Source organism: Lates calcarifer, linkage group LG10 (genome assembly GCF_001640805.2).
Source record: "Lates calcarifer isolate ASB-BC8 linkage group LG10, TLL_Latcal_v3, whole genome shotgun sequence".
Classification (NCBI taxonomy): Eukaryota; Metazoa; Chordata; class Actinopteri; family Centropomidae; genus Lates; species Lates calcarifer.
Window position 1 is genome coordinate 24,996,629 of NC_066842.1, and position 25,603 is coordinate 25,022,231.

The 25,603-nt window shown below is 39.9% G+C and overlaps 1 protein-coding gene across 1 annotated transcript in view; it reads left to right on the plus strand.

Moving 5' to 3' along the window:
- The window catches only part of smpd3 (sphingomyelin phosphodiesterase 3), a 65,717-nt gene that overhangs the window by 12,735 nt on the left and 27,379 nt on the right, over nt 1-25,603 (plus strand). Inside the window, exons 2-4 of the mRNA XM_018703662.1 lie at nt 20,293-20,965; nt 22,454-22,705; nt 22,844-23,801. Coding sequence (XP_018559178.1) covers nt 20,664-20,965; nt 22,454-22,705; nt 22,844-23,801 — 1,512 coding nt within the window. The 5' untranslated portion in view covers nt 20,293-20,663. The remainder of the gene's footprint in view (nt 1-20,292; nt 20,966-22,453; nt 22,706-22,843; nt 23,802-25,603) is intronic.

The following is a 25,603-nucleotide window of genomic DNA, read 5'->3' on the forward strand; positions in this document are numbered from 1 at the left end:
GTGTGAACAGACTGTGTGAACATGGAGAGATTATGTTTTCACCAATGGTCCTGTCTTTACCTCTGCTGAGAGGACACAGAGAGCAGGATTTGGGTTTTGTTGAGTTAATCTTCCAGTATGAGGTTTATATTTGGAAACTGTTTTAGTGTGTGTGCTGTCAGTCATCTACCCTGTTAACTGATTGAATCATAGACACCCACATCATTCAGACTATTGACTGTGTTAAGTGATATTTGGCTCCATTCCTTTGTAGTTTGTCTCTGTGGTATACATGTTAGCTGCAAATGTAGTGCTGCCGCTCTGTCTACCCTGGAGGTGCCCTCCTGGTCTTTCTCCCAAAGGCCCTAATCTACTTCTTGTGTGAGGTCTTGAAAGAGGTGCTTTGGGTGGAGTCATGTGTGTGTGTTTCGGCCACATCTGACACACGCATCTGGCTTTAGAAATCCAGGGAGAACCAGCCACACACTGATAACAGGAGGAGGAAACTCAAACTAACGAGTACATGTGAGGACCGCACAGTATCCGTCTGGAGCTACACAAGTCTCTCATTACCTGCTTGGACTACAGGCCATGTTCTGACCTCAATGAATGTATATAGTGTGTGTGTGTGTGAGGTTTAGGGGTGGGGGAGAGAGGATGAGAGGCAGCCCTGTACAATAATTAGTGAGGTTCTGAGGTTAAAGATGACAACGAGGAATGGTGGGCTGTGGCTATATGCTGCATGTTAATCTCCTCATTCTCTTTCTATTCTGAGCTTCCCGTCTGGTAAATTCAAAGTGTTTTTATGGCTGAGTAGGTTCTCAATACTGAGTTACAGATGCAGTAGTGCAGCTGGCAGCATTGATTAGGTGGAGTATGCACAGATTCTGTTGCATCCAAAGGAAGAAACAGAGACGGACTGGAACCAGACTTGTCGTGGTTTGGCTGCAGTTTGCCTGTTGCTCAGTCTGTCAGGCTACAGAGACATGAACTATGTGTGAGACAACCAGACTAACCAAGACCAGTCGGGTCACAGAGAGGTTAAAGTCTTAAAGCTCAAACACACTTTTAAAGATACACTGATACATCATTTTACATGAAGAATGGATCAGATGACTGTGTAATGTAAACTTGTTGCACAGTGTGTCTAATCCAAAGAGAATAATCATCCATTTCTTCAGATCCTCTGTGAGTGTTTTAACATCTCCCAGCTCATTTTTGTGGATATGCACAGTTAGCTGACTAGCTGGTCAGCATGGTGGAGTATTTGGTGCAGAATAATAGTAACAGTCTGAGACCAAAACTGAGCAGAGAGCAGAGTGAACATTGCTGCTTACAGGACACTGCATTATCTCTGTACTAAATTTCACTACCATTGCAAACTAAAATGTAGCTGCTGGATTATTTTTGTAAAGGACAACTACAGGACAAAAGACCAGTAAAAATAATCAAAAAACCTTCCATTGCAACTTCAGCTACTGCTCCATAGTTTTCTAGTGACAAGTGATTACAAATGTGAGTTGCAGCTGTTCTATGGCTCACTCTCAATCAAACAAGTGCCTAATATCACACATATGTAAACAATCATGTGGGAACAAGATAAATACAGGGCACCTTAGCAGTAAATCACAGGCAGAACCAACAGGATTATATGTTACATAAACTCTGACAAAATCAGCCTTTCATCCAAACCACTGAACTAAAGTCAGCAAAACCAAAACCCATGTCAAACCACACTGCAGAGAGCACTGTACAAAATTAAAACTGAATTCTTCTTTAAAGCACAAAAATAATTTTTATTTGACTTTCAAATAATTCATTTCAGTGTAGGACTACTGTTGTGGGTTTGTGCTACAAGGGTTCAATCAAAATTTCAAATTTACAGGTTTGGCAGTGAACTTAAATAGGGACATTTCACACACACACACACCACACACACACACAGTCTTGTCTCCACATTGACTTGACTTGACTCTAACCTTAATCATAACTACTACTTTCCTTAACCAAACCTTAACCTAAACCTAACCTTATCCTAACTGTAAAACATGTCTGCAACCTGAAATGTAATGATTTATGTCATGTCCACATAATGTGACCGTGTAAATAGATTCAGGTTACAACATAAATAAACCCTGGACCACACACACACACACACACACACACACACACACACACACACACACATATAAAGAACATTCATTTGTCATTCTTTTGTTAAAGAATGTTACAATATGAAGAAGGTTAGAAAGTTAAGTAGCCTACTTCAAATGATAGTTTTCTACCCATGAATACCCGCCATGTGCTTTTAGTCTGAATCATTAAATGTAATTAACATAAATTATATGAATTTATAGCTCTGATATTGAGATGTAAAATTATGTTTACTCGTGAAAAAAAGGAAAAAAAAAATTATGTCTTAGTTCAGTTTTGATTCTGTTTGTGCATTAAAAAAGATCACCGTCATCGATACACTCCTGAATAATGCTTGTATAGCATTGTTATTTTTAATTTTAAAGAATCTACGGTTTCTTCTAAGTCACAAGTCATTAACAGAGGAGCTAGTATTGAGCCCTATGGTACACCCTTTAGAAAAGCAAAGGAACACTACTGACAAATGTGCTATTATCAAAGTGCAATAATTCAAGCTTATCTAATGGACTGACTGTAGTAAATTTGCTTTACATGTGACTGAAGAGATGTTCGGCTCCAACATTGATTCAAAGCAAATATGTCTGGCTTCTATCTGGGCTACGTCTGAGGCAAAGTTAATTAAAATAAAAAGTCATTGGCTAAAAATAACTTTTTTGACTCGCATCAATACTGGGTAAGCAATATCATATTTCTTTGGATTATTGATATAACTTTGAACGAGCAGAGAATTCTCTTAAGCTGCCTCCACACATCCACTGCAAAGCTGAATTTTAGAAAACATTCTGTACAGACGATATCCTGCCAGCTCTCTGGTATAAACTCTGTGTAATGTCCGATTGAGCTGAGTGTGACTAGAGCAGGTCATTGTCCAGAGAATTCACAGTGAGTGAGTGGGCGTGTTGGTGACGGTTTCTCTCAACTAAACTAAACGGAGTATTTCGAGAAGGTGGTGAGAACGCGTCTCACACGGACATCCTCCCTGTGTGTAGACCTGATTCTCTCGACATTGGCCTGAATTCATATGTGAAAACGGCTTTAGTAAGCAGAGTAGTAGTAGTAGCAAAGAAAGTTTCCATCAGTGTCTGTAGCTATTTCCCTCACAAACTTGTACCAGCAATTGTAAGAAATTAATGGTAGCTTGTATGTTTTACCTCTTAAAACAAATCACCAGATGCGATATGTGTTCTCATCAAATAAGCATTAGCGATACAGTCATCTTCAAACTATGAATTGTATCAAAAGCAGTATTCTGGTTCAGCACATTAACCTCTTTACAGGAATGTGACTAAAAAAAATGATTATATGGTCTGAACAAACATTTACTTCTTAATTTTATATAAGTCTGCTAATATATTGGTGATTTATAGTGATTTATCTTCCCTGCCACCTAATTTGCTCAACGTCTCAGTAATTTCAGATGAAAGCAACCATCCCAAGATTCATAATTCAAGATGACTTTATTGGTTCCTCAGGGAAATTTGTGACAGATCAAGAAGTAGTACATAAAAATAAAACAGCTTAAGTGCTTTAAACTGTCTCAGTGCAGTGAAGAGTGCAGCACAGAATAGAGATAATCTTTCAGTTTAAACTTAAAAGTAAACTGTGTGTTTCATAGCAGTTATTAACTTTAACATGTCTAAAGGAAGCAAGCCCTCTATTTCTAGCAGCAGTCATGGTAGATAAAGATCATTTCAGTAGTGTTGCTTCCTGAGTTGCATAATATTCATAAAAACTGCATGATACTAAAAAAATCATAGGGTTTCTCATCATTCTGAATATTGAGAACTGAAGAATTAGATGAAGCTGCTCAAGAGATTATACTAACCATTAATCCTAAACTCAGCCAGCTTCTAAACTGTAATATTCAGACTCAGGATAAATTTAAGACGAGGCTTGAATCTGAAGCAGTCCGGTGAGTTATATTTGTCATTAGAAATACTGATTAGAAATATTGCTGATACACATTACGGTAGTAGTAGACTTTTAAAACTTCACTGGTGCTTAAATGATAATCAAAAGAGACAATTAACTTACAACATTTTTGTGTTCATGACCATTCTCTCTCCAAAATTCAATAATACAGAACACCTGTCAATTCCTCTAAAGCTCACTGCCGTGTTTGTTTAATCTGTGATTACCAGAAATATAAAAACGCCCAGTGTTGGGCAAGTAACTTGAAAACTGAATTATATTACTAGCTGAAAAAGTAATCACATTACTTTACAGTTTAACAAGCAGAAGTCCAGATCTCAGAGACACAGATACACAACCTCCAAGATCGAATAAGAAAACTATGGAACCTCAGCTCTGCACCTCCACCATAACCCGGACCAGATTAGTAACTGCAATGTAATTACTGAATTACTGACGACAGAATGTTGTGTTGGTAAGTCTGCTTAAGCTATCTGGCTCCAGCTTCATATTTAACGTAGAGACATGGGAGTTAGTCTTTTCACCTAACTCTCTGCAAGAGATGTATCAGTGTATTTCACAAACTGCCAATCTTTTCTTTTAATAAGACTTAATTACTTCATACCAAGAGGTAAATGAAAAACAAAACTCTCCAGGGACTACAGAAACTCAGATATTAGCATGATGTTAGTGTTAATGTGCACTGTCAATAATATTTTTTTGGGGGAATATTATGATATTCCCTTTCATTCCCCATACTCACACTTATCCTACATTTCTGTCTTTCATATGTCTGTTTTCTGTCTTTCATCCCTATGTCATTTCATGCACATTTCTATACAGGTTTCCTACAACAAATGTTACTAATGTTAATCCTGTTTCTAATCATCTCCAAATGATTGCTACTGTATGGAGATGTAAAAGGACATCTCATTTTCAGTCCCTCACTCTCTCTCTCTCTCACCAAACACTTACCTGTGTTTACCATGGCCTGAACTTTGGGCCGTTTCTATGGCAACATTCACCACACTTGGTGATAGCAACAGCCAGTCAGCGAGCAGTCCTTTGCTCCTGTCCTCCGCTCACTCCTCTTTTCCATGTGTTCTTTCCACCACCACTCTCCTCAGCATCTGTAGAGCTTGACAAGGTGAGAAAATCTTCATACCTTAATTTATGTGCGTCCAAATTTGTTTGGGTTGGGATTTTCTATGATGATAGCTGTTTATTTGTGAGATAAAACTCCAAAACACATTGGCCAATATTTAGGACCCTCAGTTCTCTCTAAAGGTGAAAGCTTCAGCGTGCTCTCCATAAGAACCCAAACATGTGCTGAAGGGTCAATAAGAAATGAACCTGAATATCTTCCAGGTGTAACAGAACAGAACCCTACAGACATGTATGACTGAGACATTCATTATGCACAAGGCGGAAACGTGCTGTCATAAGAGTGATAAATAAGAGACGAGAACAGGAAAAGGCTATGGTTGTCAAGGGAGAGATCAGCACACGCAGTACTAGCATCATTTACTGTAGGGAGGAGGAAGAAGCTATGACAACAGAAAAAAACACTGTGATGCTAGCCTTGTTCAAGGGCAACAGCACAGGCATGTATCCTCTGCAGAGTAAGAAAATCCACAGGAACACGGGAGGCCACGTAAACTCCACACAATAAGGTCCCATACAATGTGACTGGATTGAAACCAGGATCTTCTTATAAAGCAACAGAGCTAACTATGGACTCACTGTGGTCAGACCTGTGCTCCAATTGCACTTTGTCTGTGATTCATCAAGATGACACAATGTGAGCTCACTCTCTGTCTGTTTAAAGTGCTTCTTTAATAGTAGTCTCCCCCAACTTCAGAGAAATATCTGGTTCTTCTATCAGCTAAATGCTCCAGTACGTTCATCAACCAATCGCTAGTTTTTTTTTTCATGTGCCATTTGGTGCTGGGTAGGTAGTGTGCTCTGGGTTCTTAGAGTTTTTTGTTACTGCAAACAGCTGTCTGCTCCTGCTGGAAACAATGCTGAAGAACAAAGAGGAGAACAGTGAGACTGAATCAAAATATGAAAGTTTCTGACTTTAAAATCAAAACAGTAAGCTGAAAGATGCTCCACTGAGCTCAGGGGAACTGTGAATCTGGTCCTTCATTACAAATCATTTGACCCATTATTCATACAGTCTTACGTCTTTGCCTTTAATGTGGACACAAATTAACTGTTATCCTCTTCATATGATCTCAAAGTGAGTGTGGGCTCACAGTTTCCTATCTCAGGGTTTAAGGAGAAAAGTTTAACCTTTGTTTTTCTTCTGCTCGTCAAAAATATATCATCTCTGTTCCTGTGTGTGCATATGTGCGTAGGAAGTCGTGAAGTGTTTACAGCAGCACTCCCACTCAGTGACCCATGCACTGGTTTAAGAAGCTTTGGGGATAGAAATACTGCACCTTCACTCGAGTTCCTCACTTCCATAGCATGTTAGGGAACAGTCAGTGCGTCTGTTCATCTAATGACCCTCCAATGTCACAGGGAATCTTCACCTTTACTGACCAATCACAGACATTTTTGATTGAGACAATTTCAGCAAACAGAAGAGGCAAAGATGAAGAGTTGAGTCATTCTAGATCTTGGGGCTTTTGCACAAGAAAGATTAGATTTAGTTAAATGAAAATTCCAGGGTTTTACAACCTGGGTCTTTGTGGGTATTCAGGCTATGGATCATTTTAACTTTGCACTTTCCACACAGAGATTTGATAACTCTGTCAAAACAACAGACAAACAAATAATCTTTGATGGTTAAATAAGGAGACTTTTCTCTTTGTCTGACCAAAAGTAAACACAGAAATCAGTATCCTGGATTCTCCATTGTAACTAACTGCATAGAGAAATAGTTCCAGATGCCTTTGACTGATTTGGTTCCTTTTATTGTGTGGAAACTTACAACTTAATACTGCACTGTAACTGCACTATGATTTTATTTCTGTCTACTATTTATTTATTTGTATTGTATTTCTTTTCATGTATTTTTTGACCTAATTTTAGTGTTGTAATAGATTTTATTCAAACTTTTATTGCTTATTGTTTTTAGTGTTGTTCTAATGTTCTTCCTTGCCAATGCAGATCATGAAATACGCTACATAAATAAAGCTGCATTGCCTCGCTTTAATACAAATCTTTTTAATTTACTGTACATTTGCCCTCCTCTTCTCCTCTTCTCCTGTTTTAGCCTCACTAATTTGAGTTTGGAGACAACCACTTTTCTCACTGGTTTGGCTTTAGCAAACACACATTTTCCCACACATCACAACTTTTAGCCTTTTCAGTGTTTTCACTGTAAATTCACAACCTGTCGTGGAATTGGAAAAACCACCTGCTTGTCAGTCTAAATTTCCCACCATGTTTTTTAACTGTGGCAGAGCTGATGTACGGGATTTTCATCTGACATTAAAAAAAATATGACCTTGCTACTGGGAGTGTGTTGGGTAATGACCACAGGCAGTATGTTTTTTAATTTAGGCCACATGATGGTAGGTTCGTCTGTTTTTTGGCTGTTTGGGCAGGAGGCCAAACATAATTAAAGTCCTGGCTCATCAGAAATGTCATGCGGGCTGGAAAAATAGTAAAAGCGGCTTGTGAATGTTAGAGTGTAGCAGCCCATGTGGCAAGTGTTTATAAAATACATTTCCATGGCTGGACTGGGAGTGAAACTGTTCTTATGTGATTGTGTTTTGACAGTGGATTGGCATGCAGCTGTAACAAATGTAGAGCAAATCAATGCTGAACAATCCATACCATTCTGTCTGCAGCCAGGCCAGAGAGCAGAGCACAGCATGTCTGTGTGTTTGTCACTGATGTATATATGAGTGTGTGTTCTGGGGCTGGCATAGTGTGTTTTTGTGTTTGTACTTGTGTGTGCAGATGATGTGCATCTTAATGCCCCGGTCAAGTATTGATGACTTAATGCATGCGAGAGTGAAAACTCATGTCTGTCTGCCCTCATGTTTCCTGCCTGTTATTGGTCTGTATCTGTGGATGTGTGTGAGTGTATACAGGCTGTTAGGCTGACAGAGGGGGAGGGGACAAAGGTCAGAGGTCAACAGAGAGGCAGAGATTGAAAATGGAAGGAGAAAAGGATAAGAAAGAAAAGATGAAGGAGGGTGAAAGGATAAGAGAAGAAAACTGAGAAAATGTGTGTAGATGCTGTAGATGTGTGTGGTTGTTTCTCCACATATTTGTCCATCAGCTGTGCTACTGTCATCACTGTTGGTTTACTATATTATTCTTGTATATTCTTGTCCTGTCTGTACTCCTCATTTGCTTGTATACACAGCGGGTAAACACTCTTTACACTTGCGTTACAAATCTCTGGAGCCATCTGACAGGAAACCTGCCACCACAGATATATAATATCCAAACCAGTCAGAGAGACATGTGCACAAATTTGCTGTGTACATGTGTGGCTGTAGGTCGGTGCAGTGACGTTCTAAATAAACGCACTGAAAAACCTGCAAGTTTTACCATCATTGGCTCCTTTTTGAAAGAAAAAGCGTGGACAGAGCACACAACCAAACAAACAAAACTGGCTGAACAGAGTAATGAATGAATGATTCGTATCAGCTCTGTAATTCACAACACTTAGCAGGTAGTCTATACTTTCCTTTACTGTGGTGAGTCACTTTACAGCCGTCTGAAGGCAGCAGGTATGTGTTCCATCTACTATTCTCTAACAGAAGTGCTATTGTTACTGTCAACCCACAATTACGCACGAATTAAAAGGTGAATTCAATTCAAAAGAAACATCACCTGCTCCTGGCAGTGTACTTGAGTTGCTGCGTTCAAATTTTGACGTCCCAGACAAGAATAGGTTTCCACTCCCAAACTGTCAATGCATCATGACCAGGAGAGTCCTGTGTTTAAAGGGGATGAAAGTAGCGAATATGACTGGTCATGACTGTCACCACCTATACTGTATGATACTGTATTTCTTCTGATCCCACTCTGTCTTTAAGTGTGTGCTAGGCATGCCTGACCACATAAATACTAAAATGCGTTTGGCACGCCCTCAGCACACAGGGCAGGGCACATTTGACTGCACTGACAGGTTCACAAAAATAATTTGTTTTGGGAGTTGTTTTGTTTTGTTTTTGCTGTGTTGACTGGCTAAATACCTAGAAAGTTGGAAATCAGCTACCACTCTATTTAGCATGTGACTACAAGCAAAAGAGTGACTTTTAACTATATACATTAGACAACAAGCCATAGGAGTGCCTTATGGCATGCCATGTAAAATTGTGCAGACTGGTACTACACTGACATCCCTCCATCTGAGATATTGATCCACTATAGACCAGCTGCTCTGGACTACATAGAACAAACAGAGCAGCAGCTCTGTACACATTCACACATTCATGCAAATGTACACACAAGCAGAGGGCAAGAACACAGACATCTGAGCTCCACTACTGCCTGCTCTGAGCCCATACTGGTGACTGCCCTGAGGGCTGATGGGTAATTTGTCATGATTACAATTTGCCGAATGTGAATATAGCAAGTAAGTGCTTTGTGGATTTTCTTATAATGACTGTCAAGTGGTCACGCAGCTGTGACTGAGGAGAGATAATAATTTGTAGAAAGTGAGGAAGGAAGACATTAGTGACTCTTATCAATGTAATTGAGTGGCTTCATTGTGTACTTTACTGTACTTTGAGGGTTACTTTTTAAACTCCCTCCCTGTTTGATCATGATACCAATTAGTGGTGAATAGTCAGTAGGAGAGGAGCAGAAGGAGCAAGGCACAGAGAAATGGAGATATTTATTGATCTGGCTATAAAAACTTCACCAAGCTGCTGCATGATTTTTAAAGAAAAATTCAGTCACCCAAAGGGCTAAGGAGTAGTAAAAGACAAAAGGTAAAGGTGGTGGAGGATGAGAACATTTTCTGGCTCTGTGAATTCTCACCTGTGGTTCTTGTAATGAGAGCTAAAAGCTAAAAAGGGATTGAAGGGAAGAGATGTGAGTACTGAGGCTAACAGAGGAGAACGGGCGTTATACAGGTTCAAACCAATGATACTTAAGCTGAGAATACAAGTTTCCAACCTGGTCAGGTTCTGCTTCCTTTCATACATGATTGTAAGAGCATGAAACACTGGAAACATTCTGAGGATGTTGAGATGACCCACATTTATAGCGTGGCACATTGGCAGTGGCACACAGCGAAGTGGGCCAACAAGTCTGAATATGCCCCAATAAAAGGCATCTCGAAACAACCAGAAAGATGTGAGCACTAGAGGAGTTATACCCCAGAATATGATACAACTTTGTCATTGGACATTAAAAACAAACCATGTATACTGTGTATGCCAAATAATTCTGGCAAATAAATTATGGTTAAAATAGATATAATCACTCATTTTATATTAAGATTAAATCACAAGACTACTGTGAGGTCCCTGCCTTGGTTTTACAGCAATGTATCTTTACTGTTTTTAAACTTTTTCATTGCTCTTATTAGTATTGTATCAAGCTGTTACAGGCAAATGTTTTTTAGGAGGAAAAAGCTCTAAAAGCCTTGTGTATACTACCTGCCCTGCAGCAAACAACAAACAAAGTTAGCAACTAGCTGGTGAACACAGTGGAGCATTTAGCAGCTAAAGAGCCAGATATTTCCCTCTGGAGTTGGTAGAGACCCAAAACAGAGTAAAAGGAAAGTGAATACTGACTTACAGTCACCAGGTGGACACATGACCCAACGTAAATGACTGTAAATAGATGACTATTTACTGATAATGTAGTCTCATCAGTTTTATTATGTCCTGTTAGAGCTTGCTATTTTAAGGTATGGTTAGGGTTATGCAACTAAAAATCTCAGTTAAATAAAATATGTTATTTTTTATGCTATCACAACATAGCCAACGTTAGCACTGATTACTTACAAGTCTAGAATACACATTGTGAGTTAAGCATCTAACTTCATTCCTTTACTCATAAAGAGCTGTTCTCAGTCGTGGAAAGTGACGCCAATGTTAACTCTTGTTTTCCCCCTGTTTCTATTGCTTCTTTTCTTCTCCACCATCATTGCATTTATGCCCTCTAGGCAGCACTACTTCTTCAATCTCTCATGTTTTAATTAGAGCAGACTGGAAGCTACTCACCATCACTCTTGAAGTACAAAGTGGTATTATGAGACCGGCTGGGCCAGAGCTAGCTGGTTAGCATGCTAACTTCAGTACATACTTCTGCAACAGAATACGTAGACAGTTTTGACTTTGATTAAACTGTTATTTCTTCACATTCTGTTGATAGTTTTAGATCATTTTGAATGTTTTGAACTAAAAGACTTAACAAATGTCACCTTCAAGGTTAGGAACTAAAACACACAGGCTATGGTTAATAAAAAGGTGAACATTAATAGCAGGTTTATGACTTTCCAAACTGTGTGAAAGTCAGACATACACCATGCCCATTTTTTACCCCCAAACCTAAACATCAACAGTTGTGACTGGTAAACCCAGAAACTATGTAAACTACCCCAATGACCATCTGCACTTTGATTAAATATTGACACTGAAAATTTAAAAAGACGTGGATTTGTCCACCATTGGACTTCACTAACTTGACTGCATATAGACACTCTATTGTACTAATAAGTCACTGTGGCTGTCATACACAGCTGATGGCATAGTGGGCCCCTAAATCAAAAGCAGGTTAATAGTATAGAGGCTCTAATAGCAGTCTTTGTGTTATGTAAAAGTCCAGAGGTGATGCTGTGCTGCTGTCCAGAGTGATTTATTAGATCACGTACAAGAAAGAGAGACGGTAAATGTAGGAGAGAGAGACAGAGAGCCAGACTGAGACATAAAGGAGAAGACGACAAGAAACAAAAGGTCATGGATTAGAATCAAAGCTGTAATGTCACTCAGTGAAAGAAGCATTGTGGTTACATTCTAACCCATTTACTCCAAAATGTACACATATTTTTGGACTGTTTCCCTAAACCACAGTTCAGATTTTTGGATGTATTTTCCCCATCATCCATCACAATAAACACCATGTTAGCTTTCTGTGTCACAGTTATACATTAATACATTTGAAATTGTGGATTGTCAGAAGAGCTTTCCTGTGTTTTATAGGGAGGACTGGTGCTTTCATATGCTTTTTTATGAATGCATAAAATGTCTATACTCCTCATAGCAAATTTTTGTTTTTAACTTTTTCAATTCAAGAAGCTGGAGTCTCAGACCAGTAACATAGATTTCCAATAATATTAATAATTTCTATCTACTATTTTATCATCAAGAAAAAAAAGAACCCTTCCAGTGTAGCAAAAGCCTCAGCGTGTTCCCTCCTGCTCTGAGTCAGCCTTTTCCCATTTGTTGTCATGAGAGCGACAATGTTGCTCAAGAGCAGGTGGCAGCAGGTCCTGATCTGATCGAATTACCACACTGATTACATTGTGTCTCATAGTGATGGTATTATATTTTACCACTAACCATGTTATGCAACCACAATTACACTGACGAAGGAGACAGGAAGACGGAGAGAGAGGAGGAGGGTGTGATCTCTTGATAGCTGAAGATACTCACAGATATTTTAAGTGTAGGAGATACTGTAAATTAATCTAATAACAACAAAGAGAGTGAGAATATTAAATCTTTAACACTCAGCCATTCAGGCATCAGCCTCTCACTTCTAGAAAATGGGTGCAAATAGAATTGCGAGCACCAAGTTGGGGCACAAACACTCCTGAGCGTGACAAAGTAATTTTTGCGGTATTGGTGACCAGAGGCATGTGTGTAATCTGGCCACAGCACAGTACAGACTAGAAAAAATACATTATAAATGGTACGAATATAATACGAGCAGGTGGAGTTTGGCTTTAGTGTTCAATTACAGGAGCTACTATTATTCCTTTTAAACACAGCAGTTTAACAATTCAATGTACCAGATTGTCCTGGTGAAAAAACTCTCCCTCTCTTGGAAGATGAACTCAAAGTTCCTTTAATAGTTTTGATTGTTTCTGTCTGTTCACTGCATTTTTTGTTACGTTAGCAGCATAGTTCTGTCTGTTGACCACTTTGGTATACGCATTTATATTTCAATAACCGTCACAGGCATAGTCACCAAATCCTCTGCAGATACTGACAGTGACCACAGGATGAATACTAATAAACTGATAATATGTTCTTTATGAGACAGTAAACAAACACAGTCCTACCCTAATTAGAAATCATATACTTATAAATCATATTAGATCAGTATTAGAGTAGGTATTGCCATATTAGGTCCAAAATATACTATACTTAGATGCTATTGTACCAAATTATATTCTAATTAGAAACCAAATAGGGGATCCTACTAAACTATAAGGCTGCAACATAACACAGCTGTGGGTAGGGTAATATTGAGGGTAATTAGCTGCAAGCTCTCCTCCAGCTGAAGATAAATAATTTGACAGTTTATACCAACCAGTTGAGAAGCCAGAGCACTCATGGGAGTTGTTGTGCCACCCTACTGTTCCCATAGGCCTGATTTCAGCCCAGATAGCTTTTTCTGTTGATGGAAATGTGTAGCCATTGACAGAGGCACAATTCTTAATTGAAAGGAAACATAACCATCTAGGGAGAAACATGTGACTCTGATATCACTTGTTTCAAGTGTATCCCCTGTTGGACCATAAAACAAGAGCTAAACACCTGACATGCTTCATTATAGCAGCATACATGCACTGCTTGTGAGTGTGTGTGTGTGTGTGTGTGTGTGTGCTTCGCATCACATAGACACCCTGCAAACACTTCAGTGTGTATATGGGAGTCAAAGCCATGTCCTGAGCCTGTGTGTGTTCTCTGAGCGCTGACGAGTGGCTATACTAGTACAGTTACTAAGTGCATGTGACGAGGTCACCATGACAACAGAACTCCCCGGAGCATGCTGAGAGCACAGTGACGTCACTGGCCTTTGCATGTGTGTGTGTGTTCATGTGTGTACAGTATATGTGGCATTGGCTGAGTGAACTGCTGGTCCTGCAGAATGTGCTGGAGCACACTGTGCACACACTGATTTATAGGACGAAAGAAGAGAAAGAGAGTAAGAAAGAGGAGACAAAAGACCGAGAGGGCGTAAATACTATGATGTGCACTCAAGTACTATTTTAGTGTCTGCCAGATGGTCTTATTTGTCTTATCACTATTCCCTCATCATAGATTTCTGAGCTGTGTATGTGTGTGCGTGTGCGTGTGTCGCTCAATGCTCTATTCTCTCTGCTACATAACAAAAGGAGGGCATTGATTGCAGTTATTCTCCATGCAGCCACTGAACTACAATGCTACAATGTACTGACAAACAGACTCATATACATGCACATGAACACACACATAGACACACACACACTATTGATGGACTCGAGCACGACCCTTTTGACTTTCTATACCCACGTGCATAAACACACTCACACACACACACGCACACACACACACACACACACACACACAGCACACAGTTTTTCTCCTGTTTGTCCAGACAGACAGTATTGACTGGGGATGAGGGGGAAATTCTCTGGAACAGATCTTTGGGGAAACTTTAACAAACTACAGTTCCCAGGCTGACACAGTCATTTATCACTCACTTCCTGGTTGTCGATCTGTGCATCCTAATGAGCTTTCCAGTGCAGTGAGGTGTGCTCCCTATTAGAGGATGTGTGTGATTATAGATGTGAAGTGTTGGCAGCCAGCTAGCTGTGCTTAAATGCTACATAGCTACACAGTTTGTCAGATGGTTAAGGCATATTAGCTTTGTGAAATATAGGGGATGTGTATTAATTAAATAAACAAAGAAAAAGGATGATGCAAAGACAGAAATGTGACCTCTTTATTGTCACATGTACCAGCAGTTTCTGTCACCCACTGTGTCACACATCATATTGTATTTGATTCTATTCGCTTTGTTCATTATGTATGTAAATGAGGGAAAGGTAATTTTGAAGTGTCATTGTTTTTGTCTTATTAGGGGACAAACTCCCACACTTCCCTTTGATTAAAGCACCACTCATCATATTGTATTTGGACACTGGCTGCGAGTTTTCATCTCTCTGTAATGTAAAACAGGGCACTCTCTCGGGATTCATTAACAACAGGAGGCACACAGCTAACAAAATATTAACTGTTTTAAAAAGCCACTTCAGGAAAAACAGGATTTTGGATAAATATCTATTAAATATCTGATTGCAGAACTACACTGCACATGAACGTGTTTGTTGGTTTGTCATTATACTGGTATGATTCATTATATTTCACCATATTGTGTTGTTTCTATTGGTCCTAAGTTACTGGTAATCACAAGAAAGACCTGGCAGCTGATTATGTTTTTTGGAATCAGACACTAAAGCCAAGCAAGTGTTTCTATTTGATCAGTAATGTTCACTGATGAAATCTTTAAACCTTTCTTGACTGTGCATGTAACTACCAACAGCCCCCACATGGAGAGGTCCTTCAGAGAAGCCTGAAATTAAATGCATAAGGACAAATGCCGCTAGTGCTGGTAAATAGAACATAGTTTGCTAACATTGTAAGAGTTGTCATGCTGATAGAAAGGTGAGCTCATCCAGTGGTGACTTAAGAGTGTGATGAGCAAAGGAGATATACACTTAATATAAAGTGAAAACAAAAAAATTAGCACTATAAATCCTTACTGCAGTGACACTTTATTCTTCATTCAGTTGTTTCAGTTGCCCTGATTAACCTATTGTATACTACAGTGGTGGCGGATCCTTTAACCAGTCAGATTTCGAGTTGGCGAGATCAGGGCCATCTAGTAAACCTTCACTAATGTCAACATTTTCATGTCATTTGATTGGATGGTCAGAGAGCGTACTGGACAGAGCTAGCAAACTGCATGTCTAGCTACTAGCACAAGCTAAAACAGGTTAGTATAGATTTCATAGTTGTTTTTTCAACCCACAATGGCTAAGGGAGGAGGAAGAGTTCAATGGTTCTTTTGTAGAGATTATCTGTGTGTCTCAGTTCCAACAATAAGTCCTTTTCTATCACTATGGAGGCTAATGCTGAAAGTTGAGTCTGCTCAGTTGTATTTCTTTAGGGCTGAGAATGTCCACTAGACAGAAGCAATTTTTTTTTTATTTCTCTACAAATAATCATCAGTTTCTGTGAGTAAAATGCGTTTAACTTTATTTTATTGTTCATGTCATTTTATGAGTTAATATTGATGCTTCTGCTGGAGATGATGTGTGTGGCTCAGCTGTGGCTGCAGTGTTTGGAGACCTATTGAATTGTGTTCATTGGCATTTATTCTGGCTACATGACATGTCTGTCTGTGATGCAAAGTATACTGCTTTTCTGTATATTATTGATGGTTTCTATAGCTGTGACATTATAATGACAGTATTAAGAGGTGGGTTAATTCAGGTAGGACACCAGTGAAGGCCTAGGTGTGAAATATATATACTACGTACCCAGTACTGAATGGTGGACAAATGAAGTTTGCAACAAGCTGATGAACATAGTGAAGTGTTCAGCAGCTTAAGAGCAAGATATGTTTCTCAGGAGATGGTAAAAAAACTACTTAGACCATATGAATTCTTATTAGGTGCTAATGAATCAGTGAAATGTTTTCAACTTTTTCTGCTCCCCTCAAAAATCAGTTAATACAATTTTGAACTAAATCACCCATTAAGCCTATTAAATCAAAACTGATTCTGTACAATAAGATGTCGTATCAGAACAACATGTGGCCAGTATTCACATTCGGCTACAATGCTCCAATGTTGAGAACAAAACTTTAGTCCCATGAGAGAGGGGAGATTTGTGTGTATGTATCATTGTAACATAAATATTTAATGTAATACTACCCAGAGTATGCACACAGAAATCACCCTGAATCTGGTCTGATACATCCACATTTTCATGCCTCATCACATTCAAGCCAAGCTGCAAACCTTTGAGGAGAATTCAGCTTTCTCTACATTATAGCACTGGTATATCTGAATCTATATTTCACATTCTTCTGACCCACAGCACAAAACAGTTGTACAATTTCCGTGACAGTTGATCAATAAATGACTCAGCTGCGTCAATAGTTGACCTCTAGCTGCCTGTATGGCTGCTACAGAACAAAAACTTTGTTTTCAAGATATTCTTTAAGCAGAGTTAGAGCGCTGACAGAGACAGTCAAAATTTAGTCTGCCTCAACAGGAGACAGAGAGAGGAGACACAGCATTTGTTTCCATTAGTTGACATTGTTCCTCTGGTGAAGCCTCACCAGCAGCAAGATTTCAGAAATAAACATCAGTAGCTCTAATTAGCAGCCTTCAGTTGCTCAGAATAATGCAGTACCATTAAGGATCTCTATGTTGTACATCAGTGACTCACTGTAAACGTGTATAGTCTCAGACAGTGCATATGTCTTTGGACTGTTTTTTGTTTGATGTGTCTGTGTCTATGTGTTTTTGCCACTAAAATGTGATTCTGACATTCTCTTGAATCTTGTGCTGTTGAGGATTTTGTGTCTCTCCCTAAAAGCCCATGTATTTGGGTATGAATTATGAACTGCTGTGTTTCCTCTGATAAGGTCAGGTGTGACAGTTTGTGCTCCCATATTCTATATCAGCTGTGATTGCTGGGTGTTTTTCTGGGTTTGGTTGCTGATTGCGCTAGTCTTGTTGAAAAATAGAAGCCGTTTGCAGGTGGGATTTAACACAGCATCATAAGGCAATCATAAAATGAACAAAGCCTGTGTTATAGTTAAAGGTTGTCTTCACTCTCCATTGGCTTCACCCCCCACCACAGGTGTTTAGTTTAGCTTTTAGCTTTTTCTTTGTTGAATGCTTTCAGAAACTGATCTGCAGTACATTATGTAATACTTTAGTTTTTTTTAATTAAAGAATTCCATTTTATAAAATGTGTTCAACATTAGACAACCTTGTTTATTATAGATGGTGGTGAGCTGTGTCCTTTGCCAGGATGATCTTTTTTAAGATCAGGAACAGTCCAAATGACAATGATTTTAAACTGAAATTTCTTTTGAATTATCTGTGTTTTTTTTTTTTTATGAAACGTTACACAGTGAGCCATAAATAGCTCCCTTTAATGAGGAAAGACTGCAAATTGCAGCTTAAATGCCAGGCAGCACTGCAATGAGTGAATTTGTCTGGATTAGAGTTTATGTAGGGAGGTAAGCCTGCTGTTTGCTTCCTTTCATTAATTCACTGACTGTCTCTCTGCCTGCTCAGTCCTCTCTTTATGCTAAATGGGTAGCAAAGTTTCATCGATTAAAGGGCTTAACAGTGTTTTAACCAACCACCATCACAGTCATATTCACTCTTAAATCTACAGTAATGACAGGTCATAACCTTAGTCCTACACATAACACCACAGACTGCCAGGATGCTGTAGTTACCCAGTTAACTGTCTGTCGACCTGCTAATCTACCAGACAATCCCACATCAAGTTCAGACCGTAAAACAGTCAGTCGGTCTGTCAGTCAGTCAGCTGAAAGCACAGTAATCATGCCAGTCAGGCCTATTGGTGAGTCAGCAGGTCACCTCTTCATCTCTCACCCAGTCAACCAGACAACACACCAGCACACCATGAAGTCAATCAGCGGCAGGCGGCAAGTCAGTCATCGTACTAAACAGGCAGCTCCTCTGTCATAACATGAATCATTACTGTACACAAAGTTTTTGACGGTACAGAAGAAGATTACTAGGATGGAGGAGGCAGTGATTGTTGTTATTCTGATCGAGATTTGCTATTCAGAGGATGAGCCTGTCTAACAAAGGAGTCTCATTTTGGAATAGCAGACTGTTATAACAAGTGGCTCACTCAGCTGTGAAAAGTGTTCTGTCTTGAAAAGATAAAAGAACAGACCCTGGATGCAGCATACAGACTATATCATCCTTGTTTTTTTTTTTTTGTTGTTGTTTTTTTTTAAAAAGGATAATTATTGAAAATAAAACAAATCTAACATCTGAGGCTCCCTTCTAATTTTACATGCTTCTCTACATTTTTGAGTCAACTGGATGAAGACTATGTTACATGCTATCATATTATTTGACAGCTGTCTCATTAGTACTATGTAATTGGAGATTGTGTCACTACATGTTTTAATGTGGGATGTTCTTGTAATATGTTTTAGCACAATGTGTGTACAACATATGGTGAGTTTCAGCTGTGTGGTTGGATGGATCATGGAGTCATTCTGTCGTGCTGTAAATGATGCACTGTGTTAACTTAAAAGCTTGGTTATTGTATTGTTGATCTGGTGGTCCCTGTGGAGCATATGAGGTTAGATTGAGGTCAGCACTCTCTTTGAGTCTTTGTAAAGCCCAGCTGTTGGCATGAATGAATTAATCTATTCATTATTTATTCATGCTGGTGGAATTGATTCTCTTCCCACTCTGGTTTGTGATGGTATTAAAGTCAGTTGAAAAGCATTCAAGGAGCTTAGCTAGCTTAGCTTAGCTACATCACTATACTTGTTCTATTGTTTTTCTGTTAGCATTACATTTACATTTATCTATTTTATATATAGTATATTGTAAACTTTGCACTGAGAAAACCGGTTAACCTAATGTAACATCAAATGCTAATTAACGAAGCCTTGCACCCAGGTAGGCCTACAGTTTTGTTGCCTGACTAGCTAATTTGCTAAAGAAGGGTAAACGAACTTAAGAACATTTTAGTGAAGAAAATAAAGTGAAGTGAGTAAAGTGAAGAAAAATAGTTGTGTTGTGTGCCATGAAACTTTTCTGCATGTTTGTTTGTTTATAATTTATTTATTTTACACAACTGTTAGTCTTACACAACAGCCCATACTACTTGAATCTCTGACAGTAACAAGAAGTTAGCAGTCATTTCAGTATGTCAGTGAACTAAATGCTGATTTTATCAGCAATCCATTGTAATATAGTTCATCTCTATTCATTTGGATAAGATTTTGTTCAGTACACCAAAGGTTCAATAAGTAATATTAGTGTTGAAAACCTGGATGTCTTCTAAAATATAAAGAACTCTGATATTCAGGGGAAAAACCACAGCTGTAATTTGTTCCTGTGGACATACATGTACCTGCATTTTTACCTTTATTTATACATAACCATTCACAAACATCATGGAATTAATTACATTCAGTTTGCTCATTGCTGATCAGAGCATGTCAATCTCTAATCTGCTTCCCCCCCCCTCTCTCTCCCACCCCTGTTTCCTTCCTCTGTTCTCCTATTGATCTGCTCACTTTGTCCAGGTCTTAAGGAAATCACTGGAGTCCTCGCAATCATAGATCCATCATCAAGGGAAAAGCTCCCATCATGGCAACCCCCAGCCTCCAGTCTGCGCTCCTTGACCCCTCGTGTAGAGGGTGTAATTGCTAAAGGAGGGGTGGTGAGACTTAGACAAGCTTGCCTTTGAAGACAAAAATCACCCAAACCATGTAGTGTAGCTTTCTCCAAGGAGGGGGGAGGGTCTACAATTGAGTCTGATTTATTTTTGAATTATTTCTGGTTTATCTCTGGAACAGATTTGTTCTTGTTTAAAAAGTTTATGTGGGTGAGGACGAAGTGTGTGAGGTGAGGAGAAAGTGACAGAGAGGAAGAAGAGAGAGAAAGAAGGAAAGAGATGGTCCTCCACATCACCCCTTACTCCAGTGCCTGTCTGCACTTCCTGGATGGCTTATCATGGAGCTTGGTGTTTCCCTGCTACTGGCTCCTGGACCGGCTCCTGGCCTCATGCGTGGCCACCTCGCTGGAGAAGCGCCAGCGCTCCCAGGACCCCTGCTCCTTCCTCACCCTGTGTGTCCTGATCTCTGCACCCCTTTACCTGCTGCTCCTCCTTGCCTCCCTGCCTTTTGCCCTTTTGGGCTTCATCATCTGGGCTCCCCTGCAGGCTGTTCGCCAGCCCTACTTGTACACCTACCGCAGGTTAGTGTGGACCTTGGTAGTTTTTTGTACTACTACTATTTCTTGTTGTCAAGTTGCAAAAAAATAAGACAAATAGTAACATCAGCATCAAGACTATGGTGTCGTTGTCTCAGTGCTTTTCAAAATTTAGACTGCATGGCACATAAACCCTTTAACATCCTCATTATGCTGCGTCTCATTTTCCTCCCTGGTGTCTTTTGGACACAGATCAAAACATCAGAAGTGATTTTTAATTATTTTTAGAACCAGATACTGGAGCATCCTGACTCTCCTGTGTGGGTAGATTTAGGCAGCAAAACAGGTAAGGTTAAGGAGAGATCATGGTTTTAGTTAAATGTTAATCAGTGCTTTAGTTACTACGACTATAAGTGGCTATTGTATTGCAAGGAAAACAAATTACATTAAATTTCTCAGTGAATATTTTGCAGATGTGTTCAGTATAAACATTATGCAACTTTGCAGATATGACGATAAGGATTAATCAGGTTGCATTACATTTCTCTCAAAATATATTTGCTGTTGCAATTACAGTAATACTTCATATGAATACGTAACTTTTTGTTGACAAGGTTGACTTCTATGATGTATTTATTGTCAGTGTATTTATATGCATTTTCAATTTGACCAAAAAATAGTGTAGTTAGCACTGTTGCCTCACAGCAAGAAGGTTCTGGGTTTGAATCCTGCTTATGTCATCCCCTTGCTGTCTTCTTCTACAATGGTTTGATGGACATCTGAGATTCACTTAAAATCTGTGCTGCATTTGGATGAAAACCTTGACTACTGTTAGGTGATCTTCAAGGCTTGAAGGGCTATGAAACGTCAGGGAGTCTTGATTGTATCATTAGTACAAAAGATGAGAAACGCACACATCAAAATGAGTTTCTGTATGAATTTGAAATGAGGAATAGGCCATGCATGTGCAGAGTCATGCTTCATTTGATATTTAGAGACCCAGTTGTTCACATGGTTTGCAGAGTTCAAGAAGCAGAAAATTGAGTCATCATATACTGTAAATCATTTGCAAATTGGTCTGGCTTCCAGCTGCCAGGCTCAATCAGTTCTGAGCGACCACCCGAGTGGATACTATGATACTATAACTACAACACCTGTTTTAATCAGAGACCAGAGATCCTTATGGAGTCAGCCAGTAGAGTGCAGAAGGAGGATAAGGTCAGATTTGAAAAAAGAAAAACATCAAGAAATGAAAATAAAATGATTCTAAAAAAAATGTATCTACCATCATATTGTAAGTTGGTGCAGACAATGTCACATGATAATACCTACAGTACCAGTCAAAAGTTTGGACACTAATTCTTATTCAGTGGTTTTTCTCTATTTCTATTACTTTCTCCTTTGCACACTCTTGGCATTCTCTCAAGTAGATTCCTAAATTATCAGACTATACTTTTAATACATGGAGAAGTGTCTGGGTGCTCCACAGCTTCCATTTGCCTTACTGTGGTATGTCTTTCTTACCTTTTGCAGACCAGACAAACACCAGGCTGAGCAGGGCCAGGCAGGGCCAGGGGGCATAGGTATTGGGGAATGGAGGCCACAGGGCAGAAGCTTCTGTTTCTGCAGTGCCAACATATGCCTGCTGCCTGACTCCCTGGCCAGGTTCAACAACCTGTCAGACACCCACAGGAGAGCCCGCGAGGTGGGGAAGAGGATCCGCAATGGCGCCAGTCGGCCTCAAATAAAAATCTACATTGACTCACCAACCAACACTTCCATCAGGTGAGGAGAGCTTTCCCCCGGGCTCCTCCTGCGTATGTCCTAGCAGTAGTTAAAGGACATTATTGCAATCATAAATACCAATCAAACAAATATATTTTGATTTGATTTATTCTTCTTTCTTTCTGTTCAATTCATCAGCGCTGCATCCTTCAGCAGCCTCGCCACAGGTTTCCGTCGCACCTCCTCTCTGGACCAGCGTCCAGACCAAACACACACCACCAACGGCCCAGCAGACACTGAAACCGAACCCCTCACCGAGTGCCCAATACACCCCTCAGGTGCTGCCGACTGCCCTGTTCATCCTGCTGCAGGAGACCAGGGCTCCTCTGGATGCCCCCTTCACCCAGATGGAGCAGACACCACAGCAGACTGCAACCTCCACCACACAGGGACTAACAACAGCTCAGACTGTCCCATTCACACCTCAGGGGAGGCTCCAGACTGCCCCATGCATTCCACAGGGCCTCAGAGTGCCCCTGGCCATCATGACTGTCCCATGCATGGTGAAGGGGCCCAGCCAAAATCCTCCACAGACTGCCCACTTCATACCTCAGGGGTTCAAATCAGCATCAGTGCCCCAGACCCAGACCCCCAGGAGGAGGAGGCCGAAACAGGGAACCATCGGCCCGGGGACCAGGCAGGAGGAGACACAAGCAGCATGACTGCCTCTAGGGAATCCCTTGCTCGTTACCACGGAGGTGACAGCGTTGTAGGGATATCCTCCAACAATACTCTCTCTCACGTTCCTCGCACATCAATCTTTAAGCGCCCAGGACGAAAACGCCGCCATGGAGATGAGACGTTTGACCATGAAATCTCCGCCTTTTTCCCTGCCAACTTGGATTTCCTGGCCCTACAGGAAGTGTTTGACCATGGATCGACGACTAGACTGCGCCGGCAGTTGCATCGCTACTTTCCCTACGTGCTAAGTGATGTCGGGAGGTACGGCTGGAAAGGCTGCTGCTCCAGGTTCAAATTCCTGAACAGTGGGCTGATGCTGGCTAGCCGCTACCCAATTCTGGATGCGCGGTATGAGTGCTACCCCAATGGGAGAGGGGAGGATGCACTGGCAGCCAAGGGGGCGCTGTTTGCCAAGGTCAGAGGTTTTCATTTTTTATTTTTACTTCACCACCCTGGTTCTGTTCTGTTATATGAATATGTATAAATGGACAGATATAGTATTGTTATTATCACCTAACTCCCAGTAAGAAAGCAAGTTAGTGTGTTTCCCAAAATGTCAAACTGGTAAAGAATGACCACCACACAATCAGGAAACTAATGAAAAAAAAAATCTCTCATCTTCACACAGATGATGTGAAACTGTCATATTTTCAAATTCAACTTCCATGAAATAATGTGATTACCATTCCTGCAACTTCATTATAATGTTTTAGACACACAACCTTCTTGTCATGGTTACACAAATTAGTTTAACTGTAAAGGTCAGTACATTTCCCAGGCTATATTTATACATGGTTACTTCTTGGAAGCCTTGACAAGACTTCAGGATGAGGGGACAACGTTGACTCCTCACTGTTTTCCTGGAAAATTTTTTGAACTATAGTTACAATACAGGTGCATTAGGGAAAAGATTCTTTTTTTTCTATAGTCCTTTCATTTCAAACTGAGCTGACATAGAGCTAAATGTCACCGTGGACCTAATTTCTGCTTTTCCTGCAGCAGACATGTCTATGCTCTGAACGCTTGGTGCCATTTCAGCCAAACGCTAATCCTGTCATCTCTGAAAGCTGCTATCTGTAACCTTGGCAAGGTGGTAATTGAATCCGCCCATTCAGCCTATTTTTACTAAATTAACTTATTATACATTTGTGAAAGAGGGTGTGAGCATGAAAGAGAGTGTGAAAGAGGGATGGAGAGTCACAGCTAAAATGACCTGCCAACAGTGGGCATTAATTACTTTAGATCTTTGTAGTATGCTGACAGTAAGTAATATTTGGATAATAAAGATACAAACACAGACACTAACAGATTGGTAAGGAGACTTTAAAAATCACAATCATTTATTTTTACATTTACTGGCTTGTCCCAGATTCTTCTTCCACTTGATTATTTTCACACAGTTTGAATCAGCCACAAGTGACTGGGCCTCCCAGAGTTAGTCAGTCAGAGAATGTCAGATTTTGTGTAAGTAGGTATACTGTGATTCTGTTTAGAGCTGTACCTAATGATCATTTTTATTAGTGATGACCTTCTTGACTAGTTATCAGTAATAAAAAACGTCCAAAATCCAAAGAAATTCAGTTCACAAACTAATTTATTTGAGAAGATGGAGACAGTGAAAGTTTTTTTGTTCGATAAATGACCAAAATGATTAAAATGATTAATCAATATTACAACTAAATTAAATTAAATGGCATTGTTACATTTTATGTTGAATTGAATTGATGAAGAGACATGTTGTTTTCCCTCACTTAGATATCTTATTAAAATCTGTGACTGTAACACATTCTTACCAACAGTTATTTGGAGTCACTTGTGTTTTCTCCTCACTGGTGACTGTCTCTGTACACAGTCGTTATTTATGGATGCGGATGAGAGTTGTTCCAGTCACTCCACCTCCCAGTAACAACTGAGAGATATCCAGTCATGTTTCCTACTGCAGTTAGACACTACCATGTTAGCACTAAGTTATAGAGTCCATTAGGCGCCTCCAGTAGTAAGACAGATCTCAAGTAGATATGACATGACATGATGTGCAGTCTTAATGCATAGTGGAAGCACTTTCACAGTGGTCCCACTGTGCCAGCCTGGGAATCAGAGTGGGTTTATGACATGGCTACCAGCACGCTCATGTAGGCTACATTCAGAGTGAAGGGGCCTCTACAGTGGCTACCAGTGTACATTTTCCTATTTGATTCATGCTTCCTTTGAACCATA